The 18,236-nt window shown below is 36.2% G+C and overlaps 1 protein-coding gene across 1 annotated transcript in view; it reads left to right on the top strand.

Annotated features, from left to right (window-relative positions):
* Window positions 1-18,236, top strand: part of DPY19L2 (dpy-19 like 2) — a 94,770-nt gene that overhangs the window by 39,074 nt on the left and 37,460 nt on the right. The window contains exons 12-13 of the mRNA XM_072764720.1: window positions 9,466-9,525; window positions 16,924-17,004. Coding sequence (XP_072620821.1) covers window positions 9,466-9,525; window positions 16,924-17,004 — 141 coding nt within the window. The remainder of the gene's footprint in view (window positions 1-9,465; window positions 9,526-16,923; window positions 17,005-18,236) is intronic.

Below are 18,236 nucleotides of genomic sequence, written 5' to 3'. Positions count from 1 at the left end.
AATGCCCCAATTGAAAGACACAGGGTATCAGATTGGATAAAAAAGCAAGACCCATCAATATGCTGTCAGCAAGATACTCATCTTAGACCCATACAGATGCTAGATTTAAAGTGAGGGGGTGGAAAACCATTTATCATGCTAATAGACATCAAAAGAAAGCTGGGGTGGCAATCCTTCTATCAGACAAAGTAGACTTTAAACCAAAGACAGTAATAAGAGTTGAGGAAGGACTCTATATCATAATTAAAAGGTCTATTCATAAATAAAATCTAACAGTTGTAGATATTTATGCCCCTAACATGGGAGCAGCCAATTATACAAGCCAATTAATAACATTAAAGAAACACATGGATAATAATATAGAAATAGAAGGGGACTTTAACACCCACTCACTACAATGGACAGATCATGTAAGCAGATCAACAAGGAAACAAGGGCTTTGAATGACACACTGGATCAGAAGGACTTCACAGGTATATTCAGAACATTCCATCCTAAAGCAACAGAATACACATTTTTCTTGAATGCACATAGAACCTTCTCCAGAATAGTTCACATACTGGGTTACAAATCAGGTCTTAAAAGGTACTAAAAGATTGGGATTATTCCCTGCATATTTTTGGACCACAATACTTTGTTTTTTGTTTGTTTGTTTGTTTTTTGTTGTTTTTTTGTTTTGGACCACAATACTTTGAAACTGGAACTCAATCACAAGAGGAAATTTGAAAAGAACTCGAATGCATGGCGGCTGAAGAGCATCCTACTAAAGAATGAATGGGTCAACCAGGAAATTTAAGAAGAATTGTTTAAAATCATGGAAACAGATGAAAATGAAAGCACAACTGTTCAAAACCTTTGGAATGCAGCAAAGGCGGTCCTAAGAGGGAAGTGTATATCAAAACAAGCCTTTCTCAAGAAACAAGAAAGGTCTCAAATGCATAACCTAACCTTACACCTAAAGGAGCTGGAAAAAAGAATAGCAGATAAAGCCTAAACCCAGCAGAAGAAAAGATAATAAAGATTAGAACAGAAATCAATGAAATAGAAACCAAAAGAACAAATCAATGAAACCAAGAGCTGGTTCTTTGAAAGAATTAATAAGATTGATAACCCTCTGACCAGACTTATCAAAAAGAAGAGAGAAAGGATTTAAATAAATAAAATCATGAAAGAGGAGCAATCACAACACCAAAGGAATTATAAGAACATATCATGAGCAACTGTATGCCAACAAATTAAGCAATCTGGAAGAAATGGGTGCATTCCTAGAAACCTACAAAATAACCAAAACTGAAACAGGAATAAATAGAAAACCTGAATAGACCCATAACCAGCAAGGAAATTGAAGCAGTCATCAAAAATCTCCCAGCAAACAAAAGTCCAGGGCTGGATGGCTTCCTAGGAGAAATCTACCAAACATTTAAAAAAGAATACTACAGCATCCTTTCTTGATTAAAACTCTTGACAGTGTAGGAATAGAGGGAACATACCTCAATATCATAAAGCCATCTATAAGAAGCCCATAGCAAATAGCAATCTCAATGGGAAAGAACTGAGAGCTGTCCCCCTATGGTCAGGAACACAGCAAGGATGTCCAGTATCACCACCACTATTCAACATAGTACTAGAAATCCTAGCCTCAGCAACAGACAACAAAAAGAGAAAAAAGGGATCTGAATTGGCAAAGAAGTAGTCAAACTCTCACTCTTTGCAGATGACTCAGGTCATGTAATCTCTTTATGGAAAGCCCAAAAGACTCCACCCGAAAATTGCTTAAACTCATACAGGAATTCAGCAAAGTGGCAGGATATAAAATCAGTGCACAGAAATAAGTTGCATTTCTATATACTGACAAGACAGAAGAAAGAGAAATTAAGGAGTCCATCCCATTTACAATTGCACCCCAAAGCATAAGATACATAGGAATAAACCGAACCATAGGATCTGTACTCAGAAAACTCTAGAACATGTGTGAAAGAAATTGAGTAAGACACAAAGAAATGGAAAAGCATTCCATGCTCATTGATTGGAAGAAGAAATACTGCTAAAATGTCTATGCTACCTAGAAAAATCTAAATATTCAATGCAATACTTATCAGAATAGCATCAACTTATTTCACAGAGTTGAACAAATAATCCTAAAATTTGTTTGGAACCAGAAAAGACCCCAAATAGACAAAGGAATGTTGAAAAGAAAACCAAAACTGATGGCATCACAATTCGGGTCTTCAAACTCTACTACAGCGCTGTAATCATCAAGACAGTATGGTACTGGCACAAAAATAGACATACAGATCAATAGAACAGAATAGAGAACCCAGAAGTAGACCCTCAACTCTATGGTCAACTCATGTTCAACAAGGAAGGAAAGAATATTCAATAGGGAATAAGATAGTCTCTTCAGGAAATGGTGTTGGGAAAATTGAACAGCCACATGCAGAAGAAAGAAACTGGACCAATTACTCATCCCATACACAAAGATAGACTCAAAATGGATGAATGACCTAAATCTGAAACAGGAATCCATCAAAATCCTAGAGGAGAACACAGGCAGCAAAGTCTTTGACCTCGGCCACAGCAACTTCTTGCTAGACATGTCTCCAAAGGCAAGAGAAACAAAAGCAAAAATAAACGACTGAGACTTCATCAAAATAAAAAGTTTCTACACAGCAAAGGAAACAGTCAACAAAACTAAAAGGCAACCTGAAGAATGGGAGAAGATATTTGCAAATGACATATCAGATAAAGGGCTAGTATCCAACATCTATAAAGAACTTATCAAACTCAATATCCAAAGAGCAAATAATCCAATCAAGAAATGGGCAGAAAACATAGACATTTCCCCAAAGTAGACGTACAAATGGCCAACAGACACATGAACGTGCTCAACATCACTCTGCATCAGGGAAATACAAATCAAAACCACAATGAGATACAGAATGGTTAAAATTAACAAGTCAGGAAGCAATAGATGTCGGTGAGGATGCAGAGAAAGACACCTTGTCCACTGTTGGTGGGAATGCAAGCTGGTGCCGCCACTCTGGAAAACAGTATGGAGGTCCTCAAGTTTGAAAATAGGGTTACCCTATGAGCCAGCAGTTGCGCTACTGGGTATTTACCCCAAAGATACAAATGTAGTGATCCAAATAGGCACCTGCTGGGGATCCCTGGGTGGCTCAGCAGTTTTGCACCTGCCTTTGGCCCAGGGCGTGATCCTGGAGTCCTGGGATCGAGTCCCACATTGGGCTCCCTGCATGGAGCCTGCTTCTCCCTCTGCCTGTATCTCTGCCTCTCTCTCTCTCTCTATCTCTCTCTCTCTCTGTGTTTCTCATGCGTAAATGAATAAAATCTTTAAAAAACAAAAAGCCCCCCAAAAAACCAAGTAGGCACCTGCACCCCAATGTTCTTAGCAGCAGTGTCCACCATAGCCAAACTATAGAAAGAGTGAGGTTGTCCATTGACGAATAAAGAAAATGTGACATATATTGATATATCAATATGATATAAATATGATATATATCATATCTATATATATCCACACACAATGGGCTATTACTCAGCTATCAAAAAAAATGAAATCTTGCTCTTTCCATTTGCAACAACGCGGGTGAGGATGTTATGCTAAGGATGAGAGGATGTTATGCTAAGTGAAAGAAGTCAAGCAGAAAAGACAATTATATGATCTCACTCATATGTGGAATTTAAGAAACAGAGGATCATAAGGGAAAAGAGGAAAAAATAAAACAATATGAAATCAGGTAGAGAGATAAACCATGAGAAACTCTTAAATATAGTAAACAAACTGCTTTTTTGCAATGGGTTTGCCATCAGAACACAGGTGTGAAAACCACCGCTAAACCTAAACCAAAATGGGGAAGGAAAAGACTCACAACAACATTGTCGTCATTGGACACGTAGATTTGGGCACATCAACCAGTACTGGCCATCTGATCTACAAATGTGGTGGGATTGACAAAAGAACTACCAAAAAATTTGAGAAGGAGGCTTCTGAGATGGGAAAAGGCTCCTTCAAGTATGCCTGGGTCTTGGATAAACTGAAAGCTGAATGAGAACGTGGTATCACCATTGATATCTCCCTGTGGAAATTCGAGACCAGCAAGTATTATGTGACCATCATTGATGCCCCAGGACACAGAGACTTTATCAAAAACGTGATGACAGGCACATGTCAGGCTGACTGTGCTGTCCTGATTGTTGCTGCTGGTGTTGGTGAATTGGAAGCAGGTATCTCCAAGAATGGGCAGACCTGTGAGCATGCCCTTCTGGCTTACACACTGGGTGTAAAACCACTAATTGTTGGTGTTAACAAAATGGATTCCACTGAACCACCCTACAGCCAGAAGAGATACGAGGAAATCGTTAAGGAAGTCAGCACCTACATTAAGAAAATTGGCTACAACCCCAACACAGTAGCATTTGTGCCAATTTCTGGTTGGAATGGTGACAACATGCTGGAGCCAAGTGCTAACATGCCTTGGTTCAAGGGATGGAAAGTCACCCCTAAAGACGGGAATGCCAGTGGAACCACACCGCTTGAGGCTCTGGATTGCATCCTGCCACCAACTCGTCCAACTGATAAGCCCTTGCGTCTGCCTCTCCAGGACGTCTACAAAATTGGTGGTATTGGTACTGTCCCAGTGGGTTGAGTGGAGACTGGTGTTCTTAAGCCTGGCATGGTGGTCACCTTTGCTCCGGTCAATGTTACAGCTGAAGTAAAGTCTGTTGAAATGCACCATGAAGCTTTGAGTGAGGCTCTTCCTGGGGACAGTGTGGGCTTCAATGTCAAGAACGTATCTGTCAAAGATGTTTGTGGTGACAGTGTGGCTGGTGACAGCAAAAATGACCCACCCATGGAAGCAGCTGGCTTCACAGCTCAGGGGCTTATCCTGAACCATCCTGGCCAGATCAGTGCTGGATATGCACCTGGGCATTGTCACACAGCTCACAGTGCTTGCAAGTTTGCTGAGCTGAAGGAAAAGATCGTCATTCTGGAAAAAAGCTGGAAGATGGTCCTAAGTTCTTGAAATCTGGGGATGCTGCCATTGTTGATATGGTTCCTGGCAAACGTATGTGTGTTGAGAGCTTCTCTGACTATCCTCCTCTGGGCCGTTTTGCTGTTCGTGACATGAGACAGATGATTGCTGTGGGTGTCATCAAAGCAGTGGACAAGGAGGCAGCTGGAGCTGGCAAAGTCACCACGTCTGCCCAGAAAGCTCAGAAGGCTAAATGAATATTATCCCCAATATCTGCCACCCCAGTCTTAATCAGTGGTGGAAGAAGGGTCTCAGAACTGTTTGTGTCAATTGGACATTTAATTTTAATAGTAAAAGACTGGTTAATGATAACGATGTATTGTAAAACCTTCAGAAGGAAAGAATGTTTTGTGGACTTTTTTTTTTTTTTTTTGTGCGTGTGTGGCAGTTTAATAGTTTTTAAAATCAGTGCTTTTTAATGGAAACAACTTGACCAAAAATCTGTCACAGAATTTTGAGACCCATTGAAACAAAAGTTTAATGAGAAAATAAAAAAAAGAAACAGGGTCAGTGGAGGAGAGAAAGGTTGGAGGGACGGGGTAACAGGATGATGGGCATTAAGGAGGGCACATGATGTAATGAGCACTAGGTGTTATATAAGACTGATGAATCACTGACCTCTACCTCTGAAACTAATAATACATTATATGTTAATTAATTGAATTTAAATTTAAAAAATTTAAATGGAACAAAAAACAAAAATGAAGGCAAAATAAAGACTTTATGACTAGTAGATTTTCATTAAAATAAATGTTAAAGGAGGTCCTTCAGATGGAAGGAATAAAATATTAAATGTCAGTCTGGCTCTACCAAAATGAAGGGCACTGGAAATGGTAGCTCAAGCTAAATATGTAGGGTTTTCCTACCATTTTTAACCATATGGATGGACCTTGAAGGCAGGATGTTGTGTAAAATAAGAGAAAGACAAATACTATCTTTCCATTTGTGTCTTTGGTTTTTTTCAGGAATGTTTTGTAGTTTTCAGTGTATTATGTCTTTCACTTCTTTGAGTTTATTCTTAATATTCTTTTTGAGGCTACTGTAAATGGGAGTGTTTTCTTAATTTCTTTTTCAGAGTGTTGATTGTTAGTGTGTAGAAATGCAACATATTTTTGCATGTTGATTTTGTATCCTGCTACTTTACAGAATTTTTTGTATTCTAACAGTTTGTGTGTATGTTTGCATAATCTTTAGTGTTTTCTACATAGAAAACCACATCATCTAAAATAGAGATAATTTTACATCTTCCTTTATAATTTTTATGCCTTTTATGTTTTTCCTTGCTTTATTACTGTAGCTAGGACTTCCAGTATTGAATAGAAATGGTGAAAGTTGGCATCTTTGCCTTGTTGCTCATCTTAGAGTAAAAGCATATAGTTTTTCACCATTCAGTAAGACGTTGGCTGTGGGATTTTCAAATATTTTGTTGAGGTAATTTCCCTCTGTTCCTAGTTTGTTGAGAGTTTTTATGATAGGATGTTGAATTTTATCCAATGCTTTCCTGCATCTATTGAGATGATCTTGTGATTTTTAATTTTTTTTTTTTTTTTTTTTTTAATGATAGTTACAGAGAGAGAGAGAGAGGCAGAGACACAGGCAGAGGGAGAAGCAGGCTCCATGCACCGGGAGCCTGACGTGGGATTCGATCCAGGGTCTCCCGGATCGCGCCCTGGGCCAAAGGCAGGCGCCAAACCGCTGCGCCACCCAGGGATCCCTGATCTTGTGATTTTTAATCCCTCATCCTGTTAATGTAGCACGTTACATTAATTGATTTGCATATGCTGAACCAACCTAATATTGCAAGATGTATCTCACTTAATCATGGTGTGTGATCCTATTAATGTATGCTGTTAAATCTGGTTTACTTGTATTTTGTTAAGAGTTTTTGCACTTATGTAAACCAGGGATATTAGTCTATAGTTTAGTTTTTTTTGTAGTGTCCTTGTCTGGCTTTGGTATCAGGGTCATGCTGGCCTCATGAAATATGTTTGGAAGTGTTCTCTCCTCTTCAGTTTTTTGGAACAGTTTGAGAAGGATCAACATTAATTTTTCTTTGTATGTATGGTAGATTCACCAGAAAAGCCATTTATCTGATCCTAGTCTTTGCTTTGTTCAGAGTTTTTTGATTATTTGTTCAATCTCCTTACTCTAGTTACAGGTATGCTCAGTTTCTGTTTCTTTATGATTCTGTCTTGGTAGATTGTATGCTTCTAGGAATGTGTTTCTTCTACACAATCCAATTTGTTGGCATCTAATTGTTCATAGTAGTGTCTTATAATATATTTTGCTTGGGTTTGGTTGTTTCACATGGGAGAGTATGTGTGGTACCTGTTGTATCAACATGACCAGAAGCAGAAATTCCATCCTTATTGATTTTAATAATTTATTTTTTGGGTTGAAATAGTATGTTTCTAAGAATAAGAAATGTACAAAAATTTATATTCAGAAAATATCAGTCCCTCTCATTCCTTCTTATACCATTCTGTCCACTTTTATTTTCATCTTGGTCCTACCTTTTCTTGTAAGATATCTCATTAGTCTTCTGATTTGCCCATTTAGTTGTGGTTTTTTTTGCACTAATAAATATTACCTATTTTTTATTACATCTCCTCTTATTTACATGAAAGGTAGCGTACTATAAGTAGCCTTCTGCACTTTGGTTTATCAGCCTATTGTAGATATGTAACAACCTATCCTAGATATCACCCCATATAATTTCATAGAGGTTTTCCTCATTCTTTTTGTAGTTTCACAGTACCACACTGTAGATGCTCCATAGATAATTCAACTATTGTCCTATGTCTGGGCATCTAGGTTGATTCTATATTTTGCATTTACAGTGTTCCAGTGCATAATGTGGTACATTTATATTTTCCTGCTGTTGGAAGTTGAGGAATCCTAGCTCACTTGGAGCTAACTAGATGATGCAAAATCCTACTCCAAATCTAAGTAATACACAGGCTAAGATTTTAGTTTTCATAGGAAGCTTTTTTTCTTTTCCTTACTCCAAACTTGAGAGTAAACAAATACCTTACCACCTTTTAGCGATAGTAGGAGGAGTATTCCTAGTCATTGAGTGTTTTTCTCAGTTTGCACTGCTATAGTCAAAGTACCATAGATTGGATTTATTTTTATACAAAAATTTATTTTTCACAATTCTAGAGGCTCGGAAGTCTAAGATCAAGGTACCAGCCTATTTGGTTCTTCCTGAGGCCTCTTTTCTTGATATGCAGATAGATGCTTTTACTATATCCTTACATAGTGGAGAGAGAAATATCTCCCCCATGTCTTTTTTTTTAAAGATTTCATTTATTTATTCATGAGAGACACAGAGAGAGAGAGAGAGGCAGAGGGAGAAGCAGGTTCCATGCAGGGAGCCTGATGTGGGACTCAATCCCAGGTCTCTAGGATCACGCCCTGGGCTGAAGGTGGCGCTAAACCGCTGAGCCACCAGGGCTGCCCTCCCTCATGGTCTAATTACCTCCCCATCTATTAGCTCCGAAAGGTTCACCTTCCCTCATGTCACATTGAGGATTAAAGTTTTAACACATGTGTTTGGGGAAAGGAGGACATACACATTTAGTTGATAGCACTGAAGGTTATGGTTTCGGAGGACTCCAGCTTTATGCATGTCTCAAGTCTAGTTGCTTAACCTTCCATAGTTCCAAGCCCTTCTCTACTTTTTTAAAAATTATTTATTTATTCATGAGAGACAGAGAGAGAGAGGCAGAGACACAGGCAGAGAGAGAAGCAGGCTCCATGCTGGGGCCGACGCGGGACTCGATTCTGGGTCTCCAGGATCATGCCCTAGGTCGAAGGCGGCTCTAAACCGCTGAGCCACCCAGACTAGCCCTCTTCTCTATTTTTGATGAAAGCCCATACTTACAACTTTTTTCTGCAGTCCTCCTGAAAGCCCTAGATTCTCACCAAATGGTTTCAGTTTTTAAAAGTCATCTGTTTTCCCCTGGCACCTGGAAAATTCATTTTCTTTAAGTTCAGTTAGACATTTTAAGAACATGTTTAAATATTTTATTTAAGAATTCAGAGAGGAAAGATTTTCATGTTAATTTAGACCACTAGTGTTGCTGGATGACTTACATATAAACTCTTGCACCAACACACCTCCCACATACCATCTACACCCTAAGAGGAGCAGCCTGCCCAGGACATCTGATGTCACTCAGTGAGGAATTAACTTGATTCTAGAACCAACCATTTGGCACAGAAAACATTTAGCTCTCATGATAAGGAAATTTGCCATGTCCAGATTTTGAAAAATCAACAATTAAGAAGGAAAATGCCTAGTGATAGCCAAGATGAAAGTGAATGACTATGTAATTTTTGAGATGTATCATTCATATGAAATGTCCATTTTATTTATTTATTTCATTTTATATCATGTTCATTTTAGGTGATAATTCTGAAGAGAAATAAAATTCAAAGATTGGGAGTATCTGAACTCAACTTTTGGGTAAGCTTCAACATTTTTAACCATTTCTTCAAACTCTTTCTTTCTATAAACTGAATACAGACAATATACTTTAAAAATTGAATGACTTATGATCAATAAATATTATCAATACCTGCTCACATAGGGTGAGAAATAACCCTAACAACATCTACAAGTCATTATCCAGAAATTATTTCATATATTTCAGCACTATGCTCATGCTTCTCTTTACTTTTCATTTTGTTATATCCTACTGCCTTGCTTTCTAAATTTCTTTGTCTTGAGTTTCTCTCCTTAGATTTACTAACTTTCTTTTCAACATAACTCAGTATGTAGTCCTGATCTCACTTTTCCTTTTTCTTTTTCTACATCTATCATCTATCTGTTCTTCTGCTTCCCATTTAGACTCTTTTATTTTTGTTCCTGTAACATTTTCCCTACATTCTGCCAGCCCCTTCTTATTTCAACTCAGCTACCACCTAATATTTATTTGACTTCTTCCCAAATATACAAATGTATGGCCCGTGTTACCTCGATATTTGTATGTTTTGTTTCCAAGTAAAATAAATATATTATTTAGGTAGGCACTGCAATTACGAATTCTTGTAATATTGGAGAGATGACATTTCTTCTTTTTTTCTTGGCCTTTGATATAGATGTACGCCTTTTTTCTTGGCCTTTTAATACCTATTAAAAAATAAAACGTGCTATATTTAAGAACTATGTGATTACATGTGGCATATTAATAGGGCAAAACTGGAGAAGTTATGGTAAGATGAGCTAGATTTCTATTCAGAATGCAAAAGAACAAAATGGACTGAATTGCCGATTACTCATTGCTGAAGTTTTTCTCCTATCCCTAATGGTGAAAATGAGTAATATTTGTGCACTTCAATTATTGGATAACATGACCCTTCTAACATGATTTCTTAACTTCAAAAAAATTAACAGTTTTTAAAAAGATTAAGCCAAGAAATCATCAGAAAATTCAAAGATATTTATTTAATAATTGAATTCAAAAGAAAGTCAAAATTTCCATTACAGACTATTAAAAAATGGCAAGAAATGGAACAGTATCCATGGACATTTAAGGAATTCTGTCAAAACTGTACTAAGAAGAAAATGTATTGTCTTAAGTATTTACGATTTAGACTGGGAAGGGTAAAAATTACGCTTTCAACTCAAGAATTTCAGAAAAAGAAAAATCTAAAAAAAAAGTTGACATATAATTAATATTCAGCTTACATTTATGTTTTGAAGTTAATATAATTGATATTGTTAGTTTTTTGCAAAAGGGAGAAACAAATCATGTTAGTCATCTAGATAATGGAAAGGCTATTATGGCTTTTTTGGCTTTTTTTCCCCCCATAAAAGACCATCAAAAAAGAAAAGAAAAGCTATTTTGTGAACTAACACTTCTTACAACCTCTCTCTCCAAAACTTGTTTTACTCCAAGTATTTCTTTCATCCCTGTGGAATAAAAAATTATATTGCATATCTTACTCTGTATGGTATTTAGAAATCAAGACCTGAGTGCAGACTGTTCTCATTGCTACCATTGTGTCCTTACTTTTAGACCCATACATATAGATACATGTACACACACATACTCTAAGTATTTGTATCATTGAAATTCCACAAGGAGAGGTAAAGGATAGTGGGGCTGAAAAAAATTTGAATAAGTAACAGCTGAAGACTTCTGCCAAATTTTAATCAAATTTGGTTAAAAGACATAAATCTACAGAGTCAAGAAACTGAGTGAACCCCAAGTAGGAAAAATCCAATAAGATCCATGCCAGGACATATCATAATTAAATTTCTGGAAGCCAAAGACAAAAAAATTTTTTTTAAATCAGGCAGAGAGAAATGATGTGTTACTATAGGGTAAAACTGATTTGGATTACAGTAGCCTTCCCATCTGAAACTATGGGGCAGAAAAAGATGGCATAATGCTTGTCAAATGCTGAAAGAATTCTAAACTCAAATTACATGTCCAGTGAAAGTGTCTTTCAGGAGTGGAGGGGAAATAAAAGACATTCTCAGATGAAAGAAAACGAAGAAAATGTGTTACTAGCAGAGCAACCTTTAAAGAATGGTTAGTGCAAATTCTTGAAGCAGAAAGTAAATGGCCAGAAGAAATCTTAGAACATGAGGAAGAAATAAAAACAAAAAAATGGATACATAAAGGAGCAAATATCATAGCATTTCTTTTCATATGTTTTCTCTTGGTTTATTTTGTTATTTGTTAGCAAGATATTTGAATCAAATTATAATATTTTTCTCTCATTTTTATTGATATGAGTTCTTGAGGAAAATATGGATTTTCTTCTGATCATTATTATGCATGACTTTCTTCGTTTATAATATGTACTTTTAATTATCATATTTGAAAAAAATTTGTTTCTCCTTCACTTAAGACTTGTTTCATAGAAACTTGACTAATTTCCAGGAGGAGAGGCCTTTTGATCTTCTGACTTTGTTACTAATTTGTAATCTTATGACGACATCTCATGACAACAGAGGGCTGTTTGTAATATTTTTAGTTTATGGAACTCCTGGATACTTTCTCTCTGACCTAATAGATGATCATTTTTTTGTGAGTATTTTGTGTGTGTTTGAGATGAAGGTGTATCCTTTATTCATAGGAAAGGTTTTGATAAGTTTATTGACAATATTTCTTTTGATTTTTTTGTCTTTTATAGTTTTATGTATTATTTGCCCACTGACCTACCTTGCATCGAAAAAGTATATTTAAGCCTCTGAGTATGTTTCTATCTCTCCTTGAATGTCTAGTAACTTCTGCTTTATATAGATGGTTGCAGTGTATAGATGTTCATACTTATTATATTTTCTTTGTGAATTGTGTCTTTTAGTGTCAAAATATTTTATATCTAACACTGGTTGGTGTGAACCTTAGTGATAACAGGATTATAAGCTATGACTCCTTATTTGCTTTGGGCATTGTTGTCCTCATCACCTTTTTGAGTCTGTTTCAGTACTTCTTCTCTGTACAGCACAGGGCAGGTCTTGTTTTGTGAGAATATAAAAATTTTTATTTATGTCCTAAATTATATGTGTATTTTTATTGCATTTACTATTTCTCTTCATATTTCACTACATGGTTCTCTTTTGTTTTGAACTTTCTTTCTGTATTTAGGAAGATTATTTCCTCAAGTATTGCATGCTTGAAAGTAGTTTTTTATAATCTTTATACCCGAGTGACTGATGGGCTACATATAAAATTCTTGGGTCCCACTTTCTCGAGTGTTTTGAAAATGCTTCTACATGAGTGTCTTGATCTTTTTTTATGTTCCTTTTAACACATATGATACAAACCAAATTCTCTTACCCTTCTAAGTTATGTGGACTTTGTCCCTAGAAGTGTTAAGGAATTTTTCTTCATTTTTAAGTTTTATTAGGCTATATCTTGAGGTAGTTTTCCATACTGGTCAGTTTCCTCAATACATGGTGAGTCCTTTCCAAATGTAAATTCAGGTATTTTATGTCTAAGACAACTTCCTAGAGAATCCAAGAAAACTTGGATTGTATTTAAATACTAGTTTCAATTCACTGTTTAGTTTTGCTTTTTCAGAGACTCTATGAATGTTGCCTGTTTTTTGTTTCTACCACTTTCTCTGATTCTTTTACTTCCTCTTTAATCTCATTTTTATTCTTTTGAGTTTTTTGTTGTTATTTTTTCTGTCTTCAGTGCTCTTTTTGAATTTTTATTTGAATTTTTCTCCTTTAGTTACCTTGAGATTGTCTTCATTTTTCATTTAGTACCCTGAATATCTATCATGCCAGCCCTTTCTGGCCTGTCAGATCCTGTGGATATGTCTGCTGTTACTCTAATATTTCTCCTTCTGTATGTTAGGACTCTCTTGTGTCAGGCTGCCTTCAGAATTTTCTGTTTACCTCTGAAATTTGCAAGCTTTATTATTATATGTCAAGGTGTTGATCTGTTTTTATTGATTTTGGGAGGGGTCTTCTCTACCTCTAGAATATGAATACCTGTTTCCTTCCCGAGATCAGGGAAGTTCTTAACTATAATTTGCTCTAGTATATCTCTGGCGCTCTCTCTCTCTCTCTCTCTCTCTCTCTCTCTCTCTCTCTCTCAATGTTCTCAGGAAGTCCAATAATATGGATGTTATTTTTTTTTCAGACTATCATTTATCTCTTGGAGCCTCTCCTCATGGCCTTTTAGTTATTTTTCTCTTTTCCTCAGTTCCTTCCTTTCCATCAACTTGTCTTCTATGTCACTTATTCTCTCTTCTGTCTCATTTGCACTAGCTATTAGAGCATCCAGTTTAGACTCTCAGAGTATTTTTAATTTTGGCCTCATTAGATCTCATTTCTGCACTAAGAGATTCTCTGGAGTCTTTTATGTGTTCTTCAAGCACTAGTAACTAGTAACTTTATAATTATTATCCTAAGCTCCATCTCAAACATATTACTTAAAACCATATCCATTAGCTCTGTGACAGAGAATATTACCTCTGGTTCTTTCTTTTGTTGTGAATTCCTCCTAATAGTCATTTTGTCCAGTGAAGAATGGCTATACAAGTGCACAGAGTCAAAAATATCAACCACAACCCAACCAAAATACACACTAGACAATTCCAAAGAGATCAGGAACCAGAAAATAAAAGAAAAAAGATGAAGACAAAAGAAAAAAGAAGAGGAAAAAATAGGGAGCAAGGAGAGAGAATATAATCTCAGAGTGGACAAAATAAGGTGATCCACTTGGTCCTGAGTGTATTTTGTTCTGTTTGCTAAAATATATTAAATTCAAAAATTATTAATAAAAACTTATACAGATACAAAAATAAAATGGAATACTTTCAAAGGAAGCCAAAAATGAAGAATATGTCTATAACATGTAATTGTAAAATATGAAAGCTGAAAAAAGACCTAAAAATACAGAGTTAATAAAATAAGAAACTAGATGAAACAAAAAAATTGGAAAATTTTGAACTGAAAGATAAATTATAAGAAAATAAAAACACTAGTTCTATATACTATTTTCCCCAACCCTGGAGTTCTCCAGACCTGTTTGGTGAGTAAACTTGCTGTTCCCTGTTCTTCCAGCTGATCTTCTGAGGGAGGGCCTGCTGCGTGGATTCTCTGGTGCCTGTGCCTGGGCATAGTTGTACCACCCCTTGCCAGGGAGCCATGCTCAGTGTAAGCAGTTTACAGTGTGAGGCATTTGTTCCCTGGAGGCATTCTGTACCTCTTTAGAGGGCAAAAACAAAAATGACGATGTCCAGCTCCCCAGCCTGGATGCTGAGAGCTGCCAGCATGTGCCATACTGTAGACTCCTATGGTGCCCGCACACTCAGATCCTCCCAGGGGCAGGTGGAGGGACACTGATCAGTGCAATTTGTAGAGTTCTGGTAGGGAGAGCCTCTGCCCTTCCCAGAGGAAGGTGGAGGGTCGCTGTGTCCCAGTCCTTTGCAGAGACCCAGCATGGAGAGCAGTCACCCCATCAGGCACAATAAGCTGGTTTGTGGCAAAATAAGCTGAGCCTCCTTCCAGGCTCACTGACCTACACCCATTTCCCTGCTCCAGTGCTTGGGAACTCTGCTGGCCCAGGCACTCCTGTTCTTTCTGTGCCTCAGGGAACATTGAGACCCCGCTGTCCCACCTGCAGTTCTACCTGGCTTCACCACTCAGTGCCTTGTAGGCAGGGAAGACTCTCACAGGAGCAGATTTCTGCAGGTCCTGACTCTGAGCTCCAGAGCTGTTACCACTTTCCCGTAGCTGGCTGACAAGGGCTCCCTCCCCAGCATTTTCTTCTCTGTACTCCTACCTTGTGAAAAATGGTGACTTTGCTATTTGTAGAGTTCTGGCCATTCTTTCCTTACATCTCAGGTTAAATTGATAGGTATTCAGGATGGTTTGATAGTTATCGAGCTAAATTAAGGGAACCATATAAAATGAGGACCCCTACTCTTCTGCCCTCTTGCCTCCTCCGACTTCATTTTTCAGTGATTTTCTCCTTTTCTTCCATTTCTTTTCTATATTTAATAAACACTCTCAGTTTTTTTTTCTGGTTTTGTCCATTTCTGGTTTTGGTTTTTAAAACCTTTGTTTATTTATAGCCCTGAATGCTGATTTGAACATATTTAATTTTTAATTCTGCATTGTAGGTGTTTTTTTTTCTTTGTGTGATTTTTATTCATTAGAGCATATATCACCAGCTGAAATGTTTGACTCTAATTTTTCTTAGCTTCTGATAGAAGCTATATTATAGATAATATAGACATCTTTCATCTAATTATTTTGTGGTTAGAGCAGGTATTTTCTAATCCTGGTCAATATAACAAAATGTGGTTTTATCAATAACTTCCTTTATCTTTCAGTGACAATAGTGATTGTCTTTTGTTTGCTCCCCATTTATTTTTCTGGATACTTAATTTCCCCTTATTTCCTTCTCCACATCTTCTCCTAGAGGGTTTCTCTCTTTTTCTTTTCCTTCCTCTCTTTCCAAAATTAATGCCTTTCTGGGATCAGTCCTTTTTATACTTTTCTGTACTCATTCTCCAGTGTTCCCACACATAAAGTGGACATTCTGTCCCTGGAGTTAGTTCATTTTGGAACCCCTTATTTCCCTTCTCTCCTCTTCCACATGGTTTTGAGATTCCTTTCATTCTCTACAAGGGCTAAGATCCGGAACATGAGGTTTAACTTTGTTGTATGTATTGTCCCTTCCTATTTACAAGTAATTTAAAGTTTGTACTGTTACCTGTTTTTTTTTTTTTTTATTTGTGGTTGCATTATTCTACTTGGATAAGTATGGAGAGATTTGGATTTAGGCTGCTATAATTTTCCTCAGGCTATCTAGAAGTCCACATTTGTGCTTTTTCTAATTGAAGTTAGCCAAAAAACAAATAGAAAATGAACAGAAACCTCCATGTAAATTTTAGTTTCTATTTCTCTCTTTAGAATGAAAGCTTGTCTTCAAATCTTTCCTTTCTTGAGGAGGGACTCCTATCACTTTATTACCAAAAGAGTGGTAGCAGAATTTTTTTAAATAATTTAATCCTAAAAATAATAATAATAATAATTTAATCCTATTTTTTTTTGAAAAAAAAAAAAAGGACTTTTCAGCTAGGAACTACTATTTAGAAACAAGCATATAACTCTTTTCTTCACAGAAATTGAAATAACTTTAAAAATTCCTTTAGAATTTGTAGAACTCTAGAGTTGTTATGTATTTTATAGCAGTGTCATCTCTTTCAGTTCTTTGCCTTTAAACAAAATTTTCTGAAGGAGTATCCTTTTTTTTAGACCTCATCATTAATATTCTTTACATGGCTAAAATTTTCCTGTACCATTTTGTTGGTATAATTGAATATTTTAACTGGTTAATTTATAATTTTTAGTATCTGACTTCTATCTATTTCACGTATTTTCTAGCTGATTCAAGGTTGTGCTTGGCTGTGTGGAACAATTATTTTGAAATTTCTGACATCTAAAATCTTAGGTGTATCAGATCATGTAAGTACTTTTAGTTAATGCATAAAAATTCCTATAAATATGTAGCTGGATGAAAACTTTGAAACCATCTATTTTTACCTCTTTATTCAATAGAGATTAAGTGCCTTTCTCAAGGTCCTAGGGGTAGTTATTGATAGAGTCAATAATAAAACCATGCAGTTCAATGATCTTTTCAACCCACTAAGAAAGAACTCTTATCAATGACTGCTGATTTAACCATCCAGGAAAAAATTTAACAATATCATAAGTATTTATATATTTACATTTCAGTTACAAATAGGGGCATCTGGCTGGCTCAGTCAGTAGAGTGTGCGACTCTTGATGTTGGGATTGTGGTTTTGAGCCATACATTGGGAGTGTAAATTACTTAAAAAGCTTTAAAAAATAGTCATTTGTTTAAATAATAAGTTACTCATTTTTGCAGATTTCAACATATGAGCAGTCTGTACTCAGCTTTGAAATATAAAACACACAATCTCAATGTAGTTTTATTTATGTATAATTATGGACTAAAATTAAGATGTGATTTGATATTTTTAAAGCTTTTCTTGTAAAAGAAAAATGGGAAATGTTAATGTCTCTTTTCATCTTCTGGAAAATACCCCTCATGTATGGTGTGTGTTTGTTTTAGAGCTAATGTCTTACGTAGTAGCCTTTGTCAAAGCAAAGTCCCTATTTAGCTAATCGGTTTAGGGGACAGAAAACAATGCAGGAATTTATTTTTGGTTCTTGACACTTTCCGTTTGGATGTGAGTGTGCATGAGTGTATCATACAATAACCTACTCTGAAATGTACTTCTTCTAGTACTATCCAGTAGGACCCTGCTAGTACTGAAATTTCTTTACCTTTAACAAGAGATTATGGTACTTATTTTCTAAAAGGTTAAGTGCTATCACTCTCCAGGAACATTGAGCTTGCATACATGCTGAGGATAAATAAAATTGCGTGCATGCTGAGGATAAATAAAATTTCAAAATGTAAGGATTAATTCACCACTTATTGCCAGCTCTGCGAGATGATTTATTAGGCTTATTTGTGGTTGCTGTTCTCTGGTATGTCTGACACATTTTTCTTTTTTCTTTCCCTTTTTATTCTTTTCAATCTGTAGGAGTTGTATGTTTTATGGTAAAATTTATTGAAGCCTCCAAAGTCATTTATTTATCTGTTAAGTTGGTCTGTGGTTGCTCCACATTGTCATCCAGTTCATTACAAATCTTATACACACACCCTT

Source organism: Vulpes vulpes, chromosome 7 (genome assembly GCF_048418805.1).
Source record: "Vulpes vulpes isolate BD-2025 chromosome 7, VulVul3, whole genome shotgun sequence".
In the NCBI taxonomy this organism is placed as follows: domain Eukaryota; kingdom Metazoa; phylum Chordata; class Mammalia; order Carnivora; family Canidae; genus Vulpes; species Vulpes vulpes.
Note: the sequence above shows the minus strand (reverse complement) of the source record. Positions and strands in the feature narration are given on the sequence as shown.